Below are 24331 nucleotides of genomic sequence, written 5' to 3'. Positions count from 1 at the left end.
TTGGAAACCAAACGAGCAAAATTAGAATAGTCAACTATTTCACTCATTGTTGGCATAACTCACGTAATTTTTTCTCTAAAATTGTATTAAATATAATTAAATATGAGAACAAATCAATAATACTATCTGTTGCTATCCTGCCTTCTCAAGTTTCCTCACCATCTGTAGTAACAACAGGTATACCGCGTGTTTACATAAAAATTCCTGAAATTCCCCAAAAGACTTCTGTCCGTTAAACTCCAAATAGTAGGTTTATAAATAGGTTAGGAGGTTTTATTTTTTCTTGGTATATCGGAGGATTATTATTAGACGAATGCATTTCTCTCTAATAAGAAGGCGCAAAATTTACAGAACAGACTTAAGATTGAATAAGAATTGTGTGTATTTCGGAGTATTTGTGAAAAAAAAAACTATGAGATATATTTTATGTGTTTTGCGGAATTTTTGCTGGAAAAGTGGATCTGTAATTCCGCGATAGTACAGTATTTAGTGTATCTTAGTGTGTGTTGTGATCATCAAAAATGTTGCACATTTGTCGATGTTCAGGTAATTTCAATCTATGTATTAGATACGTCTTTTTTATATGGTAAAAACATAGTTCATATGTGTATATATTTCATATCATCATCATTCTCAGCTCATTCAACCATTTCCAATTATGGTGTATCGTCCTCACATATTTTTAGATACTCTCATTGTAATTGGGCCCATTGTTGTCTAAGTTATCCCTGCTAATTTCCAAATGCAACGGTCCCATTTCAGGTTTTGTCTTCTTGTAGGTCTCTTAATTCCTCGTAGATACCATGCTGTAATTTTTGTGATCCATCTACGGTGTCCTGCCCATTCCCGCTTGAGGAATTTGATTCTGTGGATGACATCTATTACCTGGATCTTTTGTCATATCCACTCTATTCTTTAACGGTCTTCCTTGGTTATTTGCGGCATATTTCGTTCCATTGAGTGTTGTGCGACCTTGCCGTTTCCTTATAATGTCCATTTTAAGTGTCCAGGTTTTTATAAATCGTATTTTAAATTTCAATTTGGAGTGCCATGAAGTGTTAAAAACAATAATGTTTAATCAAGGAGCCTTAGAAAAATAGATTTGATTGTCTAATGTTTTTCGTGTCTTGTCCTGGCCGGATAAAAATGCCCAAATCGTTTTTTAATCATATCTCAATTTTGCAAATTTGGAAAAAGGGTGGTTCATTAGCATATTTGGAAAAAGTTTTTTTTAGGAATAATTTGGTACTAGACACTTAGTATTTCGAGTCAAATTGTCGTTATGAACCACATGTTACAATATCAAATAAACCACATGCGAAAATGTCAAAAGTTGACATATGATAAGTCATTCTATTTGGAGTGTCATTTTCTCTCGAATAAATGACCGAAAACCATTGGATAGGTCAATCAATCCTAATTTATGTCATAGTTAACATGCCAAATCTCGTTTTTTTTATCTAAATAAATAAAAAAGTTATAGGGGTGGGCGGGGTGAGCAACTTTTGAGACGCACCCGGTATGAATGTACGTAAGACATAGTTTTAAGTCATTTTAATCCGAAAATAAAATATATATACACAAAAAGGTTATGCTTTCTTTGGCCTTCTTTAGCAAAAGCATTTCTTTGGTTTTTGTTTTACTGGATATGATTTAAATCCATAAAGTCAGGATTTAATTTGAAGAGTGTATTATCAAATAATTCTCTGAACTTCAAAAATTTAACATCAAAGTAATATAAATGAATTAGAATGAGTGTCATATATAGAATAGTATACAGTTAAAGACAGTAAAGATATAAGTTTAAAGTATGTTTTCAGGATAAAATTATAAATGATCATATTTGTTTTGAAACAGCTTAAGATAAGTATAGGACATTGTACATGAAATATATAAAGGGTGTTCCAGACTGAGCCTCGATTAGAAGTTTCTAGAGACCCAAAATAACTAGATCGGAGCTCTTTGGCATATGATTATTGCACAGAGAGATCTTTCGGTTAAACCGATTTCCTTCCGGAAATACCGCAAGTCGACACTGTCATTTTTTCTCTTATATTTGACTTTTATGAATGTTGACACTTAAAACATACGCTCCAACAATTAGTCACTCGGACGAGGAAGTAGAAGAATTCTGTAATGAAATCAACCAAGCATTGGACAGGAAGAATAGTCATTTAAAATATCTAATAGGGTATTGGAAAGAACAATTGAAAAATTGAAAAGAACAATTTGTATTGGAAAAATCTGAAATAATGATATGCAAAAATGCTCCGATCTAGATATTTTAATTATCTGTAGTTCTAATGTAAGTTCAACCTGAGACACCCTCTATATATTTAAAATTTTCTGCTGAATCCAACTATTGAATAAAATATTGAATGTTGAATTTAAAATAAGTAAATGGGTATTGGCTATTTTTACATCACACACCTGTTTAAAAAGTTTTTGTTGGAAAAATGTACAAATAAAAATACCATTCCACATGATCCCATTTATTTGCCATCGATTTTATTCCGATTCATTAATATACACTGTTGCTGAGAATTAAAACAGTACAAATTTTAAAGTGAATGCCCAAGGATTTGGTTACTTTAGCTTGACAACGGTGATGAGTAAATGAAGTTTTCAGAAAATATCGAAAATAACTTAATGCACGAATGTATCCAAATGTGTCGTTTCATTTCATATTTCACGTGCAGTTTTAACCATTAGTTCGTTTGGCCAGGTAATTTTAAAATAACTTTCTATTTCCGTTGGACGTCGAAGAGTAAATGGGAATGGAAAATGTTTTCTACAGGGTGATTAAACGAAAAATATCCAGCTTCGAGACAATTTAAATACTCTTATAAATACTTTTAGATCCTGTAATCCTTAGATGCATATTTTTTGGAAAGGTTCGAATGTCTTTTTCATCATGGCAAGCCAATTCATCATTGCAAGCTAGAATTATCTCGATCAGTACTTATTTTCTACAAATACTTCTATTAGACAAATCCATATGAATATTTGCATAATAATTACATTTCTTCATTCGCAACTTGTTTTGTGTGCTAAAATTTTAATTTGTTTACTAACGACATAAATTATTAAATTCAACTTGTGAAACTTTTGAAATACACTTTTATTCAGAAATAAAAATTGGTATGAAATATTTGTTTTGTAATTATGAAAACAAAGCAATTGTCAAATTTGACGCAGAAATAGTTTGGTTTCCTATAGTATTATCTGCGATGTAGAATATTTAGAAATTATATTTATAAAAGAGAAAATAAAGGATACAATGATGAGTCATAATGAATTTTCCATTTCTAGATCCACCCTCCTCCCAAAACTTACAGTACACTAAAAATTATCTCATTGAATTTGTTGCTCAAAAGATCAAAAGCTGTATGTATTCCAAAGTATATAACTATGTATACAATGGTGTTTTTGATTCTTTTGTTTCTTGTTCATGTAACGATTGTTTCCGGACACTTAAAACTGACATCATAAGAAAACTACAGGTCACGCAATGCTCAATTGAATTAAATATGCCGAGAACAACAAAGAAAGGCTGTAAAATAATAGAGTGAATACAACAAAAGATCCAGGTAATAACGTCATTCATAGAATTCAAATCCCCCAAAAGTGGCAATGAGCAGGGCACCTGGTAAAGGCTAAGAACATAGTAAAGCGACGAGGATAGCGGCGAGCAAGCAACGCGACATCGCGTCCAAAACAAACCTGTGAAGACAAGTACGTGCGAACATAGTAAAGCGATCTGCTCGAGCGGTTAGATCGAGCGGCGAGATCAATTCAAATAATTTTGTTTTCGTCGCTCTGTCGCGCTGTAGAAAATTATGGATTCCCAAAAATTAATACATTTAGTATTTGTAAGAGAGATTTTATGGGATATGAGAGATAGTAATCACCATAACCGGTACATTTTAGATAAGTTATGAGATAAAGTGGCAACAAATTTCCGTAAAGGTTATAAAACTTGCCACACTTTCTCGGGTTTTTGAAAATTTCATCTAACCAAATATTTGCGACACTACTGCCCAGAATTTTAGCCACTGTTAACATTTTAAATTATCAATAAGCAAATGAAAATAATACATTTGCACAAGTATCTCGCTAATCCTCGCCGCTCTACTATGTTTTAGCACCTCGAGGCTTGCTCGACGCGGTATCGCGCTGCTAGCTCGCCGCTCTCCTCGTCGCTCCACTATGTTCTTAGAAGGATGGACAACAGATGGACCACAAAATTACAGTATAGTACCCAGTGGGAATTAAGAGACCTAGAAGAACACCTAAGATGGGACCATGATATTAAGAAATCAGCAGGGATAACTTGAACCCGCATAGCCAACAATAGAAAAAAATTGTGTGTGCACTATTTGCGCATATTTCAAATTAAACTTCTTCTTACTTCCGTCTGTCTGTCTGTCCGTCTGCCCGTCTGTCTCTCTGTCCATCTGAGAACTCCATTTGTGTATCCCACGTGCCGAGTTTTGTTCCAATCGACCCATAATTAAGAAGAATCCTGAAAAATTCGTCCATTTAGAGGCATCGGTTCGAAACGTCGAGGACGTTATCCTGTAGCCCGTCCCAATTATGCCGAAATCGACCCAAGTTTTTCTTAGCAGCAAATCCTTAGTCCCACCCTGATGAAGATGTAAACAAAAAGTCGTATCCAACTTTGCAGGGTGTGCATCGTCGCGTCGCTCACATAGCCTACGTAAAATAAATTTTCAATGAATGAATTTCTTCCCTTGAAAAATGAATGTCTTCACTTCAAAAATGGACCTAATCACAAAGAGAGTATCTATATACGTAAGGGAGGTTTACACCATAATTCGAAATAGTTGAATAAGCTGGAAATGATGGTGAGGGGGACAATGGTCATGAAATATGTGAAGAATATAAATGCAGGTTCTTGCCCAGGAACTGTTATGAATGCAAATTTCTTTGAGCTTGGATCAAAGATAAGCTTGGATCAAGCCAACGAAGTTGTAGGCAAACTGTTCAATGCTGAAGGCGAACGATTCAATTAAGCATGCTGTGGATATGTCTAAATACCTAAAATTATTGTATTTTTGTATAATAAACAGAAATCGTGCATTTTGGAATGAAATAAGCTTTGAAAATGCATTGTATTTAGTCCTTTGGAAGAAAAAAAGTATTTCTAAATAAGTTAGCCGTCATCTTCAAAATATTAGGTACCTACTACCTACTACAATTTCAGTATTACAGGGACTAAGTTGGTATAAGTATAGTCTTTCCAATGACAGTGCACTGACAGCGGCATCATCTTAAATCAAAAAGTACAGTATTTCTGTCACTTTTTGAATGTCATACTAGATTGATTTGAAGACGGAACAAAATGTCTAGAGTCTAGACTCTAAAATAAACTATTCTAGTTCACACCATCCAATGTACCCGCAAAATAGTTATGATTTGAGACTAAATGTGCATGCATTTTTAAAATTTGTTTTTATTTTTAGATGATTTAAATCGGAAAACAACTCTTCGACATAGTGTGGCCGTCGATACAACAACAAAACGAATGGAACGAGAAGACACTTTGTAAGTAAACCATAAAATTTAAATTATAAGTACTTTTGTTTACCTTAGCGACATATATTAAACGTAAATTTGTATAGTTTTAAGCCTCATTCAGAACCCCGCAATTAGTGGTATAAATTAGTGGTTTCAATTACACTTTATACTTTTTAATTTACGATCATTCACAATGTCTAAAAAACACAATTAAAATTATTATAATACCCTAGCAACAGCTCGCGGTAATCAGTTGTATCCATAGAGAAAGCCTAATAGGTATTTAGCTTATAAAACAATCAAATTTTCGTTTCTAACCACAATTTCGCTTGACGGAAGATAATCAAAGATCAAAGTGACATTTTTCGCAAATTGTGAAGTATAATTAGTGGAAAAGTTAAAAGTTTGATAACTTTTTCTACTAATTGAAAATGTCTACCACGTGATTTCAATTAATATTGATTCCAAATCTATGACTATGATAATTTATATCAAGATTTTGAATTATATTATTTGAAATTAAGCTCAATTGCGTTTTAATAATGTTTACACAATACACTTTTTTTTTCTTATACAACTTGTTTTTTGTTTTACACCTAATTAGTTTTGTTCTTTGATGTTCTGAATGCTTACACAATTGAAACCACTAATTTATTCCTCTAATTGCGAGGTTCTGAATGAAGCTTTAAGCCTTATTCAGAATCTCAAAATTAGTGAAATAAATTAGTGGTTTCAATTAATTTACTGGTAAAAGTTTGTTAAGAGTTTCTACTACTAATTGAAAATTACTAATACTAATTTTGACGTTCTGAATTCTTACATTGAAATTAGAGGGACAAACTCTACGCTAATTGAAAGTTCTGACTAACATCACGTGCCTGTCACTAATTTCGAGGTTCCGAATGAAGCTTTACTTGTGTGTGTGGACCAGCTTTAATTTATAAAATGCGATATATAAAATCGTAAAATAATTGTTTGCTGTTATAAACCTATGAAATTTAATTATTTTTGTTGACTGGCCGGCTCGGCTGGTTGATGCTCATCACGATTTATTTTATCAAAATCCTTCTAACAAATAGAAATGATTGCTGGAAAAATTGATCTCGCCCTCGGCAACATAACATCTTCCGTTCGCTCTCTTCTTTGTCCACTTATTCCATTTCTAATCGAAAAAATGATTTCCGTGATTTATCGGTTATGAACGAAATAAATCTCGAAATACTTTTTGTACTGATTCGCGGATGATTAATACGTTTTACACTTGAGCCTTGCCGAACGGTTAAGACGACGGATTTATAGGAATATAAATATTAAATGGACGTCTAACTCCTATTTTGTGAGAATTTATTGAAGTATGGCGTATTGGAAATTGATAGTTTGCGTGTTAGAAAGATGGCGTATTTTGTTTTAATTAATTAATAAGAAACTGTAAGAATGTGGAAAAGAAACTGCATATTACGTATGATTTTTGATATTTTTGATTATGATATTTTTTTTGAAAATAATTAAACACGCTATGAGAAACGCGTTTTGAAAGAGATGTTTTCCCAAAGTCCAAAGTTATACATATTTTTAACATTTCTTTATATACTGTTATAATAATTAGACTTCATCGCGATAAATCCAATTCCAAATTTAATATAGCGGACTCTCAAAGGAAGCGCACTATTACATACATTAATTTCTTTTGACTCTGACCCAACACATGACCCAGATTGACGGAAACAGTACTAGGAGAATTTTCAGGTGAGGGATTGAAACCCTCAAAAAGAAAATTCCACTTCTCCAACTCCCAGTGGATCACATACCCAGAATTTACAACTTTGAGAAACACCTCACTGTAGTATTGAGTAATAAAAAGGATTGGAAGGAAGAAAAGTTTGCTCAGCATGCAAAAGACCATACCATAACGTAGTATACTGACGCTTTCAAAACCAATGCAGGGACAGGGATAGGAGTATTTGGACCGAAAACTAAATACTCCGAACCAATAGGCACCTACCCCAGCATAGTTCAGGCAGAAATCTACGCTATCGAAAGATACGTACAATTTATCGTAGATAGGAACTATCGAAAACAGGAAATTGCCTTATCATATCCGATAGTCAAGCAGCATTAAACGCTATTAACTTAGTAACCATCAATTCGAAGTTGGTCAAAGAATGCCTAGAGAAGCCCAACTAATTAGGCAAAGAAAATAAAGTCCTCCTACTCTGGGTGCCTGCTCACCAAGGGATAGAAGGCAGTGAAAAAACAAATGATCTAGCTAGAAAAGGAGCGAACACTCCACTAACTGGACCACAACCGTTCTGTTTTCCAAGCGGGAACCAACTGAAAGCGGAACTGAAGAATCTGGAAGACTCCATCAGTAACCTGGAATGGTCTAAAGTTGTCTCTTGATATTTTGTCGATTTGGACCTTCTTGATGAGACAAACGCAATTTTATTAATTTGCCTTGATCCAAGTATAATAGCAACCTTTAAAAAAATCTAATATCATTAACTTGCGAAAGTTTTAAATAAGTACTCATTGATTCCTCATCAAAAAATATTAAAAAAAAGTTCGCATAAACATGGGTATGGAATTGCATAGTTTAGAGTTACAGGTTGTTAAAAAATTTTAAAATCATGTTTTTTGTAATTATCTTAAATACTTTAAAGAGTCTTTGGACTATAACTATACATGGTGTCTCAGAAATAAGTGCAAATATTTTAGGGGGTGGTAGATCTCGATAAAAGAAACATATTTTCTCTTTATCGTTTTTCAAATAAGTCCAAAATAATGGAGTTTTTACTTTGAAAATTTAAAAAAAAAAGATTTTTAAAAAAAAATTAAAAAATTTCTAAAATTTTGAGAACCACTGGATCTTTTCTGGATTTTCTGTCTTGTAAATTTATTCTAATACCTGTGTTGCCATATTATCAAGAAATTATGTTTTTTAACAAAAAAAATAAAAAAAACCCAAGAAAATTTTCAAAAAATTTCGAATTACCAAATTTCTTTTTTCGCGAAAAAACTTCATAGGCGTGTTTCTGGGGTTGAATTATACTACCAGTTAAAATATTTGCATATTTACTTATATCTGGGACACTCTGTATAGTCAGGAAATATATTTTCTTTGTTAAAACAGACCAATTACAAGCAGTGCCGTCATTTTCTATAGTATGACTTTTTATTTATACTATTTATCTAAGAATAAATTTTTTCTATTATACACAAATACATTTTTATTTAATGCATTGATTAGATGAACATATAAATCGTGACTTCCACGTTACCTGCAATTATTCAATGCTATGTAAAGTAACGAGTATGCGATACTGAAAATATTACAAGCCAGGATGTGGGTCATTTATTTTATAGTCTCCACCGGTACTTTATGTTTAACATGGGTCTTACGATCTTGAGGGAAATTGCCTCGATGTTTACCTTCTTCAATCTGGTTTAATGATGTTATCTCCGAACTATAATAACATCCCTAAGTTGTGGAACGACAACTAATTATTAGACCGAACAGACACTGTTAGACACTGTTAAGGAAAGGGTAAAGTGAGTTAAGATCTCGATAGATAGCAATAATGTAATTATAAAGTCCGGGTGAGAATTTGTATCACGTAAAAATAAAGTTAGGTTGAAAGTAAATTATGATGTTTCGATATAGTTTTTACCATCTAAGACAAATAATAATTTAGATAGGACTTAACAGTAAAGACGGATGACAACCCAAAATATACGGAGCGACCAACAATGATTGAAATAGTTGGGGATAGAATAGACGGTACGGTCGAAAAGTTGAAAATAAAACTATACTGAGTGAAAAAATATAAATTTCCATCACTTTTTTACGTAAAAAAGGTTCCTTTATAGAAATATCAATATATTTAGAATGGAAATAGTCAATACCAAGTCATTATTGACAAAAAATAATCTTACAGGGTGCCCCATTAGTGCGAGAAAATCCAATATCGTCGTTGTTGTCGAAGATATGAAAAAAGTTTTATACATTCCAACGTTTATAAAGGGGCGTATCCCAAAAATATTTTGTTATATACAGGGTGTCACAAAAAAGTTATGATAAAGTTTTATTTTTTTTAATTGCAACCCCCATTTTTCTGTTGATAATCAGATTCGCCATAAAATTCTGCGTATATATTATTTTTATTTGATTCACTTTACGGTTTTGCCATTCTATTACTTAATTTACTAAAACTTTGGTTAAAGACATTATATCTGAAAAGTGGTAAAAAACTAAAGTGAATATAACTTTATTAACACTTGGTTATATTTTCCTAAACAACATGGATAACAGAACAAATCCGCGTAGAAAAATTTACATTATTATATACAGGGTATTTTTTATGGTTGCATCATTTTATCGTCACCAAAATCGGTATATTTAAAATGTTATAGCTCATTTATTTTTAAATGCAACACTCTGTATATTATTTTTCTGTCAGATGCAAAATTAAAAAGTGAACATTTTTTGTATTTAAAGTGAGTTGACTGTGGGGTGTAGAGGTTCTATAAGGAGGGGTTTCTGGAATCTCAAATTCCAAGAGGGTGAAAACGCCCCTCAAATATTATAATATTTGTTATTTAAAAAACGGTTAGTCTTTCGGGAAAACGCTTGGACAAGCCTAATTTATTTGGTTTTTTTACATATTTTGAAATTTTTTAAAAGATCATACAGGGTGTTCCAAAAAGTTGGATAATTTCTTAACCACGATTCTGCTTAAACTGCTTGACGTAAAAACCTTATTTTTGGCAAACGGATTTTTCGAAAGTCAAATTCCAAAGAGATGAAACTACCCCTCAAATATTATCAAGTTATATAATAATATCGCCATATTGTTTTTTCTCATGCTGACATAAATGTCAGAAAATTTTATCCAGTTTGTATGTTAATGGTAATTCTTGTTTTGCTTTATCATCACCATTACAATGATTAATTTGACGCGAACGAAGTCGCTGGTACACGCTAGTATCTGTATAAAACTTTTTATCATATCTTCGACAATAACGAAGTTATTGGACTTCCTCGCACTAATGGGCCACCCTGTATATTGAGTAGATAGGGATTTGATTAAATTTATAAATTTGTGAACATTTTATTATTTATAAACAGTTTTTTAGCACAAAACGTTTTAAATATACTATCTAGTCAACATGTTTAATTTTTGTCAATGATCACATGTATTGACTATTTCGATTCCAAATATCTGGAGAACCATGTTGAGTAGATAGTTATTTGACTGAAATGGTAAATTTCGAAACTTATTATTTTTTTAAATTAATCTTGGAACAACACTATTTCAAATATGAAGAGTACATGGGAAAAAGGGGGGAAGTCCACCAGGACAAAATTTTCAGGACAGCGTTTTTAAAGTTTTACATGCTACAGTACCCGACTAAACTGGTAATTTTCAATTCCTTTGCACGTAATTTTTATGTCATAGTTATCAACACGATAACAGATTAACTACGACTGCGAAATCATTCACGTACGACCAGTGCCCAAGACCAAAATATATTAGTGCTACTCTGGACTTCCCGCTTTATTTACCTGTGGCGCATGGACTTCCCTCCTTTTTCACCTGTATGGCAAATTTTTAACTGCTTTTATTATTGGACCTATCGTCTTTTTCTCCGGTACAATTTGACACATGATAGTGCTGTACATTTCCTATCTGATGGCTTGAAAAACTTAAAATGGTAAAAATGTGGACTTCCCCCCTTTTTCCCCTGTACTGTTCATATATTATTTTAGTCTAATAACTGTCTATTTCAATGATGACATGTATTGATTAATTCGATTCCAAATATCTCGAAAACTATTACTCGTGGCGATTTTTACTAAGATACCTTTTTTGCATAAAAAATGGAGGAAAGGTATATTTTTTACTCAGTAGCTTTATACAGATACGGACGAAAAGTTATTACTCTTCAAAGGAGTTAAAAATATGTAGATGGTTCTCTCTTCAAGTAGTAGTTATAATGACATCAAAATCAAATTTCCCATGTCAAAAACTCCCAGATACCAATTTTCATCTAAATATTTCAGTTTATATTCATCCAATTATTTTATTTTTAGTTCAGAAATTATTTGAAAAATCGAAATACAAATGAAACTTCTACACCCTTTATCTCCGAAACTAAGCCATATGACATAAATTTATACGAACTTTTTTACTTATTTTTATCTGTAGAATATGCTGCCGAAGTTTTGCCGAATACATTTCGGACTTACAATTACCACCCTGTATAAAACCTTATTTTTTTAACTCGACACAACTTAACACATTTTTTTGTACTGTTCGTTAATTTTTAACACCCCATTTCTTGCTGCCTATCACATATTCATAATTTTACACGAGCATGATAAATCGTGCGTAGTTGGCAGAAATCAGGGCTTTCCAAAATTATTACCGTCACACGTACGTTGATAGATGAAAAAAATGGGGGAAGAGCGACGAAAAAAAAACGAAAGTGAGAGGAGTGCGTATGGAAGTGATTTATCAACGCACGATGAGCGAGACGATTCGTTTTTGTTTTTTTCGCGTTCAGTTTTCCACCTGAACTGGTTATCTGAATTTCGAGGGTAATGCCCGGCTAATTTGCTTCTTGATTCGTTTCAAGAATGCTTTTGTTTTGCATTTCATACATAGTAGTACTTAGTCAGCGTATTTTCTTTTACGTAAATAATAATATTACCTAAATTACATTTTATAAGATGTCTTTTATCCTATGTCTGTTATACAGGGAAAACAAAAGTTTGTTAATTTAACGAAGTAACGAAGTTTTGAAACACCCTGCGGAATGGTTTTATAAGATAAAATGGAATTTAAAAAATACATTATGACATTATCATTAACATGCTTCTTTTCTCGATAGTTTGTTTTTTGATTCATCTCCAGAGTTTTTTATTGGAAATATTCGTTTTTGAAGAAAACTGTAACAATTAATAACAATTTTAGCTTTAAAGGCGTATCTTCGTTTTGGTCCTTATCAACACACCTATGAAACAGTCTTTATTGTAATGTCATATTATGGTTGTTTTAAGCAGTTGTTGGTCATTCAAGTACTGTTATATTATCATATTATTTTTGGCAGTTACACTAAAAGAAATGGTATCAATTTCTAGACTTCAACTATCTCTCGTGAGTAACTGCAACTGCAAGCAAACATTAATTAATATATAGGACTTTTCCATAACAATGACATGAATAGAAAAACAATAAACTCTATTTCATAGGTGTTTTAACCAAATCAAAGGCGGGATTTTAATGCCAAAATTGCTTGTTATGCCGGGTCCAGACCAACGTGACAAAAAGTAAAAACGATTTTGAGACAAAAACAAGACAAACTTGCGACAAAAAATGGGGAATTCTAACAAGACAAACATGAGACAAATTGTCCACACCGCAAGGACAAAAGTACAAGAAAGTCAAAAGTTTAGTTGTTGCGAATGAGTTTTATTAACCATGTGTGATTTCACTGGTCTCCTACTGTTGGCAGCACACGCCATCCACAGCGATGACAACTTGTCGTAAAATATACGAACAATACATAGACACTTTGATCTTTACCGACTCGAGACGGGACATTGAAAAGTCTACGAATTTTGAAACAAAACAAAAATGAGACAAAAATGTCACAGAAATGTATTGGATTTGTCACAACTTTGTCGTAAAACATGAATGTTTCTGTCTTGTTACTGTTTTGTTTGCTTCGTCTGGACCCGGCATTACGTAACCGTCAGCGTCTTCTTGAAAAGCGTATATCTCCAAAAATAATAAAGCTAATGAAATGAACCAAAAATTATATTTTTCTTCGTATAATAGACAGATGGGGACTTGTTGGTGTTGATATGGGATGTGGACAATTTTTAACTTGAAAAGAGGAGCATAAAACGATAAATAAATTAGCTACAAATTTCTTAAATATTATCAAAGTCGGCAGTAGGGAATGCAATCCCGCAAATGCTGGATCCCGCAAATGTGGGATCCCTCTAAAATTCCGCGGGATCAAAGTTGCGGGATTTACCGTGAGGGATCCGCGGGATCGACACATTACTACTGGGTAACCGAATCGATCGCGATCAAGATCAAACCGCTTCGTTCCGGGCCGATGCGTCGACTCTCGGAACCCGGGGGATTCCCCTTACGGCTTGGCCATTAAAAATAAGTGAAACAAACAGGTTGGTTGTTAGATTTCTTTCTGGCATGTTTCTGGCGTATGTATGTAAATGAATAAAAGCGTTTAACTAGTACTTGTGGACAATTTCGTCAAATAAACTGCCGGACATAATTATCGGGACAAGCAAAATTTTAGGGTAAATTTAAAAATCTTGAACTAAAAAAGATTTTGGGATGCGGTTTGGACCAGTTGTTAGATGCATCTATCTATTGTGATTAAGATGCTATGTGGTTCTCGAAAATATATTTAGCGAATTCTCGTATACAGGGTGTTTTATAAGAGTGTGAAAATTTGGTCAAAAGTCTTTTTTACCGCAAATTTACAATTTTTAAAAAATAGAAATTTTTACCAAGTACGACTAATCTGTATTGAAATTAGAAAAAACAATTTGATCGGCATTTTAATTGTTTTTGTTTTAAGGAAAATACGACGTTTTTGGTATGGTCCATACGTATGGTCCGACGTTTGGTATGGTCCTAAATAATACATTCTGCATATGCCAAAAAATTATTGATATAGAGTGTATCTAAAAGTAGATAACTAACACAAGTTAAAAAAAATCAACATCAGAATAACATTTTTATTTATAAAATAAGTAGATAATTTATAATAAAATTGAAGTTTATTTAATATTAAATATATTTTTTGAACACCCTATATACATCGGTTCAAATTTCTGTACAGCTAGTTTAAGATCCCCCGCTATATCAATATATTGTGGGCCTATGCAAAATGTACAATGCCTTTTGTACCATTTAGGACCAAATGTATGACTATTGTTTATAGTCCCGCAATTTTGCGGATCCGCGGGATTGATTGCTTTAATCCCGCGGGTTTGCGGGATTGAGATTTTGGTGCGGGATTGCATTCCCTAGTCGGCAGTCTAGAACAAAATCTATTGAACTTACTTATCAACCGAAGAAGTAGTTCTTTGACTTATTTTAGGATGACTTTTAGATATATGTCATATATGGATTTTCTATAACAGAGCCAATTACGGCAAATCAATTTTCTCCGCTTCTAACGACTTCGTTACCTAACAGGTTTTTCATAAACCACACTACCGGCTCTGCGAATTAGGACAAGTAGTTTTTCAAATGGACGCTTATCTGGAAGATTCCTATTTGGATATTTTTGAGCATAAACTCTTCATACCAACCCCCAAGCAATTTTCCTTACAGAATAAAATCACTAGTACCATATGCATTCCTTCCGCCAGCAGATACTTCTTCATTTTTCTTGATAAAATAAGGAATCTTTATTTATTAAACTATTGTAGGCAAATTGAATAAAAGTAAACTATTACAAATTTAAATAAAGTCCATAAACTAATGTCGATTTTCAAAAGAGCTACTAACTGTCATTAGAAAATTGCCATGGTTTGGACACCAGCCATTTTGATTGCCATTTTATCATTATATTAGTTCTTAAATCTGAGCCAGATAGGTATAGGAAACTCTAATATAGCTTGAAAGAGCATTTAAATCTGTTTGGAATTATTTTAAAAATAAAGAATAATTATTGCATTTGAAGTAACGTTTTTATGTAAAATAAATATTTAAAATAGGTTAATATATAGTTTTTGGTACCCCGGTAGATATACATTTAAGGAAGTAATGACATTTTTCAGTAAAGTTTATTTTTCTAACTTTAAACTTTCACATGAATTAATTCTGAAAAGTAATGTACAGGGTGGTCGAAATTGGTCTGTTTTAACAGAGAAAACCTATTTCCTGACTAGATAGAGCAAAACCGACATAGATGTCTTGGGCTCGATTTCTGACACACGTTTAATGGCGTAAATCGCCTGTTGATATTTTCACTACCAACGGAGATACGGGGTCTTTTTGATTTTTTTACCATTGCCCACAAATTGCCCATAACTTTTTTATTTCGCGGAATAATAAAATTCTGTAAAAACGTTCTTAAGGCACTTTTTAAGCACAATCCAGTGGCGTAATCAGATTTTTGCTATGTTTGCTCTTTTTGTCAGAAATAATAAAAAATATAATTTTTTAAATGGAAATCATAGTTGGCTATGAACTTAAAAAAATGATCGCGTTTAATCCTTTCCAACGATATAAAGTTATGCGTATCTATTTCTAAGAATGAGAGAAATATTAGGGGTTTTTTATCTTTATACCGAAGCGGGCCTTGATTTTGTGTTGACCTATTTGTCTAATTATTATTTATCACAATTTAATATTCTATATTATTATTTATCATATATGCATAATTAAAAACTTTTGAAATGGTAAATTAACATTCTATATTAGTATTAGTAATTACAATTGAAATCAATACAATAAAAAAGGGACAAAACTAAAAAAACATATTTTTTGAGTGACGAATATAGTTTTCTAAAAAAAGCATCAAAGATGTTCAAACAGCTCCTTCTTGAATACACAATAAACATCTTTTGCGCACAGAATTACAGATATTTATTAGGCGAACTGGTGTAATAAGTCCAAAAGGTTGCCTAGTAGCCTTCTGCAATTCTTCTGTCGTCCCAATGGTTCTTCCCTTATATATAAGGTCTTTTAATTTCCCCCATAAAAAAGTAGAAAGGAGTTAAATCATAGGACCTAGCAGGCTAAGATATGGGGTCCCTGGTTCCAATCTAATTCTTTCTAAATTCTCCATTTAATAGTTAACCCTGGCGTTTTAATTGTAATTGGTAATACTAATATAGAATGTTGATTTACCTTCTCAAAAGTCTTTAATTATGCAGATAAATAATAATATAAAATATTAAATTGTGATAAAAAAATAATTAGGCAACTAACAGGCGGTTCACGCCATTAAACGTGTCTCTGAAATCGATCCCATGAAATCTATGTCGGTTTTGCTCTATCTAGTCAAGAAATAGGTTTTCTCTGTTAAAACAGACCAATTTCGACCACCCTGTACAGGGCATTGGTAATATTTTCTATTATAGCATGCATATTTAAATATCTTTAGATATCTAAAAAAACAAAGTTATATTACATTATACTGGTATTACTCTATTATTATTAATTATTAAATTTTTAATAATTTTATTATAAGGGTTAAACATATTTAACCCTTATAATATAAATAGTTAAAAATGTTTAGGCTTTTTTTAGGCCTTTTTTAGGTTTAAGAATCCAAAAATGAAATAAAATACCCGGTGTTCCATATAAGAAAAATAAAACTTTGGTATAATATACCCTTAGTTCTTAGATCTCAGATCTTAGTTCTGAAACTCCCTGTATATTTCAAAATAATTTTAAATTATGCCTTCCCTCACATACCCATAAAAAATTGTTTCTACGTCTTGCCATTTTGGTATAATCAACCGAGGTGAATGAGGTGCGTCACCTTCTATAAAGTAATAGTAAGGTGTCCTCTTATTTCTAATAAATATATTTAAATAATATTTTTTTTCTATCTCTATGGCCAACTACAAATCAATTTTTCAATATCTCCAAACCCAGCTCGACTGCTGTGGTGCCACGATTACGATCAGCAAGCGAAGGGCAAAGGGTGTTTATCGAGTGGAAGAGGCTGATTAGGCCGGTATAGATATACAAATCACCCCTACGGCACTTTCTATTGTGTTACAACCCGACTGTCAAATGGGGTTTTGAGTCACGGGGTCCCGTTGAGTTCAAATGAAATTATAAGCTAAAGTTGTATCTTTCAGTTGGGTAGTGCCTTTATATTGAGTTACAAAGTATAATGATTATAAATTTAACAAATACATAGAAACTATCGAAAATTATATATGCTATATACGTAAAGTGATTTTACTTTATTAGAACTGCAGATAATAATACAGAATTATTGTTTTCGAAATTTACATTAATCAGTCACAATGTCACAACGCAGCAAAACATATTATACCAATCATTCGGTTTGTTCAATTTACGAGCAGGTTTGTGATATGATCTAAAACTACAGTTTGAGTATTTTTCAAAAATATGATATAATGAAAATATTATAAATAAAAATTTAGTATAATAATAGTTATATTTGATATATATTTAATGGTTTTGACATAAAAGTCAAAGAAAATTTATCAATTGAATTAATTCTTCAAGAATTTCTGACAAAAAATAAAATTATGACAACTTTAGGTAGGTATGTTGACATTTGCCTGGTTTTGCATTCTTACTATGCAGTTTTAATTTAAAAATAAATGCAGTTTTTCTTAAATTCGTTAAAAACGGCTTGTTCAAAATTGTGCAAATTTGGCAAGTGTATTCAGCATTTGCAGACCTTTGAAATATCTATTTACAATTTGGCTATAAAATCAAAACGGAACCAATATTTGGACAGTTTTTGAAATTTGCATGGAATTTTTTTACCATCCAGTATAAATGTTATCCTGTGTTTAAATATGGGGACACGCGGAATCTGTTATACAATGATATATACTAGTTATATACAATATAGTTATAGATATTGACAATAAATATAAATATATTTTCTGTATTATTGGGATTTTAGTTCTAGGTATTGTTGGTTTAATTTGAAATTATACCATTAAGTTGCCCGGTATTTAATAAATATGTTCACGAATATCGATGCTAGCTAGATTCTGACAATGCTAAAAATAAAAATTGGCGAAACGTTAACTTAATGGTATAATTTCAAATTAAACTAACAATACCTAGAACCAAAATCCTAATAATACAAAAAATATATTTATATTAAAAAGAAGGTTTAAGAAAATACACAAACATTGATAATGAATATAGATAGCAATTCTAGTTATATTAGTTACTACGAATATATCATACTACTAGAAATAAGTTATAATAATTATAATACAATAAATACTAGAAATAAAATAATAAATATTTGGAGCTTGATATCTAGGTATACGAAAATTCTACTACATTTCTGACGACTCTTATCTAGTTCAATCCTAACGACTCTTATCTAGTTCAAACTTCCTAGTCATTAAGGATCTAGTAAAGCCTTGCAATAGTTATGCTTCTTCATTAGCCGATAAAATAATTAGAAATCGCCGATATAAATTTACGATTTCTGAAAAATCTAAATTTCGTTTTGAACAAAGAAAGATAGTAGTTATCTTCCTTCCAGGTTTTATCGTTGTTCTTATATTTTTATATCTTTATTATAATTATTGTACATTGTATAACTAGTGTATGAACGAAAAAAAGGCGTCCAGTTGGCTTGGAAATTGGAAATGAACATCGATGACATTCCTCATATAATTTTACATATAAAATGACAGCGATCTTCATTTCATAGCCATCGCTGACGCAGTTTTTTTGTTGGATATTTAAGAATTTGTGGTATATTCAAGGTACCAAAAATCAGCATCAACAACATTATATCTAACACATGGGCGCCGGACAGGGGGGGCAAGAAGAGGCATTTGGCCCCCCCACCCTGGATCACTGAAACAATAAAAATAAAAGCTATCTTCTTACATCCATCTGTAAAAAAAATAATCATTATTATGAAATTGTTAGGTGTTACCTGTAAAATAATAAAAATGTGGTAATTATTGGGAAAACTGGAAATCGTCCGATGTTCACCAAAATTGGTATACACACTATTTTGAGATCGTAGATTACGAATCTATTTTTTTCTTGGCGGTCTCTTACCGTTTTTCATAAAAACGGAAAATTATATCAAAATTGAATTTTTCTTTATTTCGGCCCTATAAAGTAATAATTTCACTATATTTTCATTATATTATAGTTTATCTAAAAGCCACACTTGATTGGGGATAGAAAAGTGTCCAACATTTTACTGAAAAACACTTTTCTTAACAAAATAGCAAAGAAAATTGAGACCAGATGGACCTTCTTTCTCTCTCCTATGTAATAAGAGAGGCAAATATATTTTAGACCTAATCTAGAAATTTGAAAATTTACAACGTTGCCATATCTTCTATTTTTTCGGGTGATTAGAGATTATGAGATCGACAATAATTTAATATAGACCTATATCCACAAAATTACGCGGAAGAGTTTTGATTGCATTGGTTTTAACTTCTTTGCGGAGGGGGTTAATCTTTTTTTAGTTAATCTAATAATATAACAACAAAAGATTAACACCCTCTGCATGGAAGTTGTAACCAATGCAATTAAAACTCCTTCGTGCAACTTCGTGGGTATAAATAGTCAGATCTCGTTGGTAAAATAGCAGTTATGGGAAGGAGCCGTTCTTCTGGCGACCGCCTTTCGTAATTCCAGAATGAGCGAAAAAAACACGCTAAATTTAGGTTTAGCATTGGCAACGTTGCTTTAAATGCCAGAAACACATAAACTTACTTCGGGTTTCTCTTATTACCGATTCTGAACCGTCCTAGAACTGTGATGCGTATGCGCAGAAGGAAATATGAAGACATTATTTCATTTGCGCATGCGCTGCAGAGTTCTTGGACGGTTCAGAATCGGTAATAACAAGAACCCGAACAGATTGTTTACAAATTTATTCTAGCAAATTTTCCTCTAGTATGCATAGAATTGGTTAAAAAAGTAACAGAAAATAGCAAAAACATTATTGATTATTGAATACCTAACAAAATATGTGCTAGAAAAGCTTAAAAATATGAGAAATTAAGAAAAATTCGATATTGAAATTATTTTCCGTTTTTCTGAAAAACGGTAAGAGACCGCCAAGAAAAAAGTACGACTTCAAAATAGGGTGTATACCAATTTTGGTGAAAATCGGACGATTTCCAGTTTTCCCAATAATTACCAAAAATGTAAATTTTTTATTCATTTTTACCTTGCCCCCCCCCCCTAAATTTCATTCTTCCGGCGCCCATGATCTAACAATAATGAAGCTTAACATATATAGAACAATTCCCATAAAGGGCCTTAATCACGTCATTCAAGCCTATTTAAAATGTAACTGGACGAGACTAAACTGCGTTATTAATTATTTCTTTCTACATCCAACAAATCTCCCCCAATTATAAAAACGATCTATTCCAATAGAGATCCATTTAGATCCCTCTTAACCTTCTGTACCTGATGGTCGATTCAGAAAAAGAAAATGATTCTTAATGGAACGTTATTAGCGATACCGCACACGGGCCTTCTGGTTGATAATTTCACTCGACATTGGCTCATTGTTGACCAATGACGGGTCTTATCGTTAATTATTTTCGGTTTTAACGGACTATTTTCCTGTAAGTGCGGCGTTGCCAAGTAAAACATTAAAAATCTTTGAAAAACATTGAAAATGTATTAGGGAAAATTAAAATGTTATAGTTTTAGGTTTGCTAAAAACTTTGTGTTTTTGAATCGTACCATTATTTCAGTTCCCCAAAAAAAGTTACACATCAAAGTGGTATTTTTTGTAATGGAACACCCTATATCTTAATTGATTTTCGGGTCCTGAGAAAAAAATAAGGTTGAGTTTTATTAAAGAAGCATATACCTAAAATGTAAGGATTTTGACATATTTCACATTTTGTGAAAATGAAGAATAAATTATAAATTTCAATAACAGCTATCTAAATAATTTAGATTAATAGAGATTACAATTATTGTAATTTACTCTGTATCGCCTGATATTTAATTATAATACCTATTGTATGTTATATGTTATTAAATTAAAATTTGATACGAAAAGTTATACAAGGTGAGACAAAAACTGATTTGAACATTGGTCACTTATAAAAGCAAGTTACTCCTTTATTTTAAATAAAACACCCAGTATATTATTCCGGTGTTCAATGGAGAATTCATATATCTTCAAAATATTATTAAGGTTGCCTACCCATCAAATAAAGATTTTCTTAGATATTTCAATTTTTATGAGTTTGCTTCAATAAATCTTTATTATTTGAAAAAAAAATTAAAATTAAATTTTTATATATTTTATAAATTTTTATATTGAATTTGACACAAAAACGTTATTTACTCGAAATTTAATGAATCATTGATTCTTAGAAAAAAATCTTTTTTTTTTTGTTTCAATGTAATCAAATATGCTTAGGACTAAAAAATAGAATTTTTTTTTTAAATATTTCTTTGTTCATAGAAACTCAAATTTGTACAAATTTTCCCGAAACTCATAAAATAAATTGGAATTGTTCGAATTATATTAATCAAAAACTGTTAAAATTATTGTGGATTGAAGTTTGACGATGAATATCGTCAACTAGGGAATGCAATCCCGCAAATGCGGGATCCCTCTAAGATTCCGCGGGATCAAAGTTGCGGCATTTGCCGTGCGGGATCCGCGGGATCAACACATTACCAAACATTACTACTGGGTAACCGAATCGATTTCGATTAAGATCAAACCGCTTCGTTCCAGGCCGATGCGTCGATGCTCGGAACCCGGGGGATTCCCCTGACGGCTTGGCCATTAAAAATAAGTGAAACAAACAGGCTAGTTGTTAGATTTCTTTCTGGCGTATGTGCGTAAGTGAAAAAAAGCGTTTAACTAGTACTTGTGGACAATTTCATCAAATAAATTGCCGGACATAATTATTGGGGCCAGCAAAATTTAAGGGTAAATTTAAAGTCTCTTGAACTTAAAAAGATTTTGGGATGCGGTTTGGACCAGGTTTAAGAAGAATCTATTGTGATTAAGATGCTGTTGTGGTTTTCGAAAATATATTTAGCGAATTCTTGTATACAGGCTGTTTTATAAGAGTGTGAAAATTTGATCAAGAATTTTTTTTACCGCAAATTTACAATTTTTAAAAAATCGAAATTTTTACCAAGACGAATCTGTATTGAAATTAGAAAAAACAATTTGATCGGTTTTTGATTTTTTTGTTTTAAGGAAAATAATACGACGTTTTTTCAAAAATATACATTTTTAGTCATACGTATGGCCCTAAATGGTACAAAAAGCTTTGTACATTCTGCATATGCCAAACAATTATTGATATAGAATGTATCTAAAAGCAGATAACTAACACAAGTTAAAAAAAAACTTCAATCAGAATAATATTTTTATTTATAAAATAAGTAAATAAATTATAATAAAATTTAAGTTTATTTAATATTAAATATATTTTTTGAACACCCTGTATACCTTGGTGTCCAAATTTCTGTACAGCTAGTTTGAGATACACGCTATATCAATATATTGTGGACCTATGCAAAATGTACAATGCCTTCTGTACCATTTAGGACCTGTATGACTATTGTTCACAATCCCGCAATTTTGCGGATCCGCGGGATTGATTGCTTTAATCCCGCGGGGTTGCGGGATTGACATTTTGGTGCGGGATTGCATTCCCTATCGTCAACGGTTAATTTAATCGACTAATCATAAAAAATCACCTATTTAGGGCAGTGAATTTCCTACAATATCATGAGTTGAGCTTATCATAATGATTTTTTGTTAACGAGTTATAAAATTCATAAGAAAAAAGAAATCTGCCTTAAAATAATCAAACTTCAACCTTTACTAACTTTCGAACGGCGAGGATTACAAAAAAATTGTAAGAGACCTTTTTTGTAGAGAATTCAATTTCTTATAAACGTTATATGAGACGAGATATTTTTTTCCAAATAGTAACCAAAATTCTTTATAATATTAACGGAAAAATAGAAAACTGAAAGGAGGAGTATATTCGGATTAAAATTAAAAGCTCATACATGGAGAGAATTTTTTTGAGGTGTCTAGCAACCTTTTTTTTTCAGAGTATAAAGTGAAAAAAAATAATCGATTTTTTAACCCATCCTAATGGCTATGTATATTTGAAAATATATAACTATTTTCCTAATTTTATAACACCAAAAAGCAGCACTTGCATGCCGAATGAAGAAACTTGATCCTTTTTATTTCTTTTCAAGTGAAATGGCTCCAAAGCCAGATGAAATACCGTTCGTACAATAGAATCCGTTTTATAAATATGCGAACGGTGTCTGCTTATAAAGTTTCCGCTTTAAATGTCTATACCTATCCGAAATAAATTTGGATCCGCTTTCTGCCTATCTCGTGCTTTGGGTTTCGCATTTCCAGACTTTATTTGAAACACGTATTGCAGGTACACCGACTATACTTAATTTTATTACTAATGCATTCATTTCATAATAAACGTGCCTTTTTAAAATTGGCTATATACTGACAACAGCAACAACTTTACAGCTTTCGTCAAAGAGTTTCATTCCTTCCAATGTGGTAGACAATGATTCACTATTGATAGTAAAAGCATTTCGGACTTCTGCTGGCTTTTTTTATTTTAACTTACACAACATTTTGGTCAAATCTATCACTGGTCCCCGTTGTAGATTGTATGGAAAGGTAAAAGGTAATCACCGCGACCTACTGATTTTTTTTTCTGATCTACTTTTTTGTGTGGCGTTGGGGAAAAATCTTACAAAGACATCCAGAAAAAAAGAGTGTTTTACCGGATAGTGTCGGATTCTTATCTATTATTCTTATATTCTTATAGAACCACTTCATCAGCAGCCTTCGCCATCTTGAAACGGAATCCGCTCTCGCATTACTTCATTACAGTGGCGTTCTTAGACATTATGTCTCACGTTCAGAAATTTTTAATAATAATAATAAATGAGATCATAAGAACTAGAAACTACGAGTGAAATATTCTGAAGAATGGAGTTGAGGATGTGTGTAGAAAATGCCATAAACCAGGAGAAACAATTACTCA

The 24331-nt window shown here is 31.9% G+C and overlaps 1 protein-coding gene across 3 annotated transcripts in view; it reads left to right on the top strand.

The window, feature by feature from the left end:
- The window catches only part of LOC115891936 (SH2 domain-containing protein 3C), a 236290-nt gene that overhangs the window by 81184 nt on the left and 130775 nt on the right, over positions 1-24331 (top strand). For all 3 annotated transcript variants that reach the window (XM_030912550.1, XM_030912556.1, XM_030912564.1), the window contains one exon: positions 5487-5568. In XM_030912550.1, the coding sequence (XP_030768410.1) occupies positions 5487-5568 (82 nt within the window). The remainder of the gene's footprint in view (positions 1-5486; positions 5569-24331) is intronic.

This window comes from Sitophilus oryzae, unplaced genomic scaffold (assembly GCF_002938485.1).
Source record: "Sitophilus oryzae breed Bouriz unplaced genomic scaffold, Soryzae_2.0 scaffold_1009_pilon_pilon, whole genome shotgun sequence".
In the NCBI taxonomy this organism is placed as follows: domain Eukaryota; kingdom Metazoa; phylum Arthropoda; class Insecta; order Coleoptera; family Curculionidae; genus Sitophilus; species Sitophilus oryzae.
This window is presented reverse-complemented; position numbering and strand designations above follow the sequence as displayed.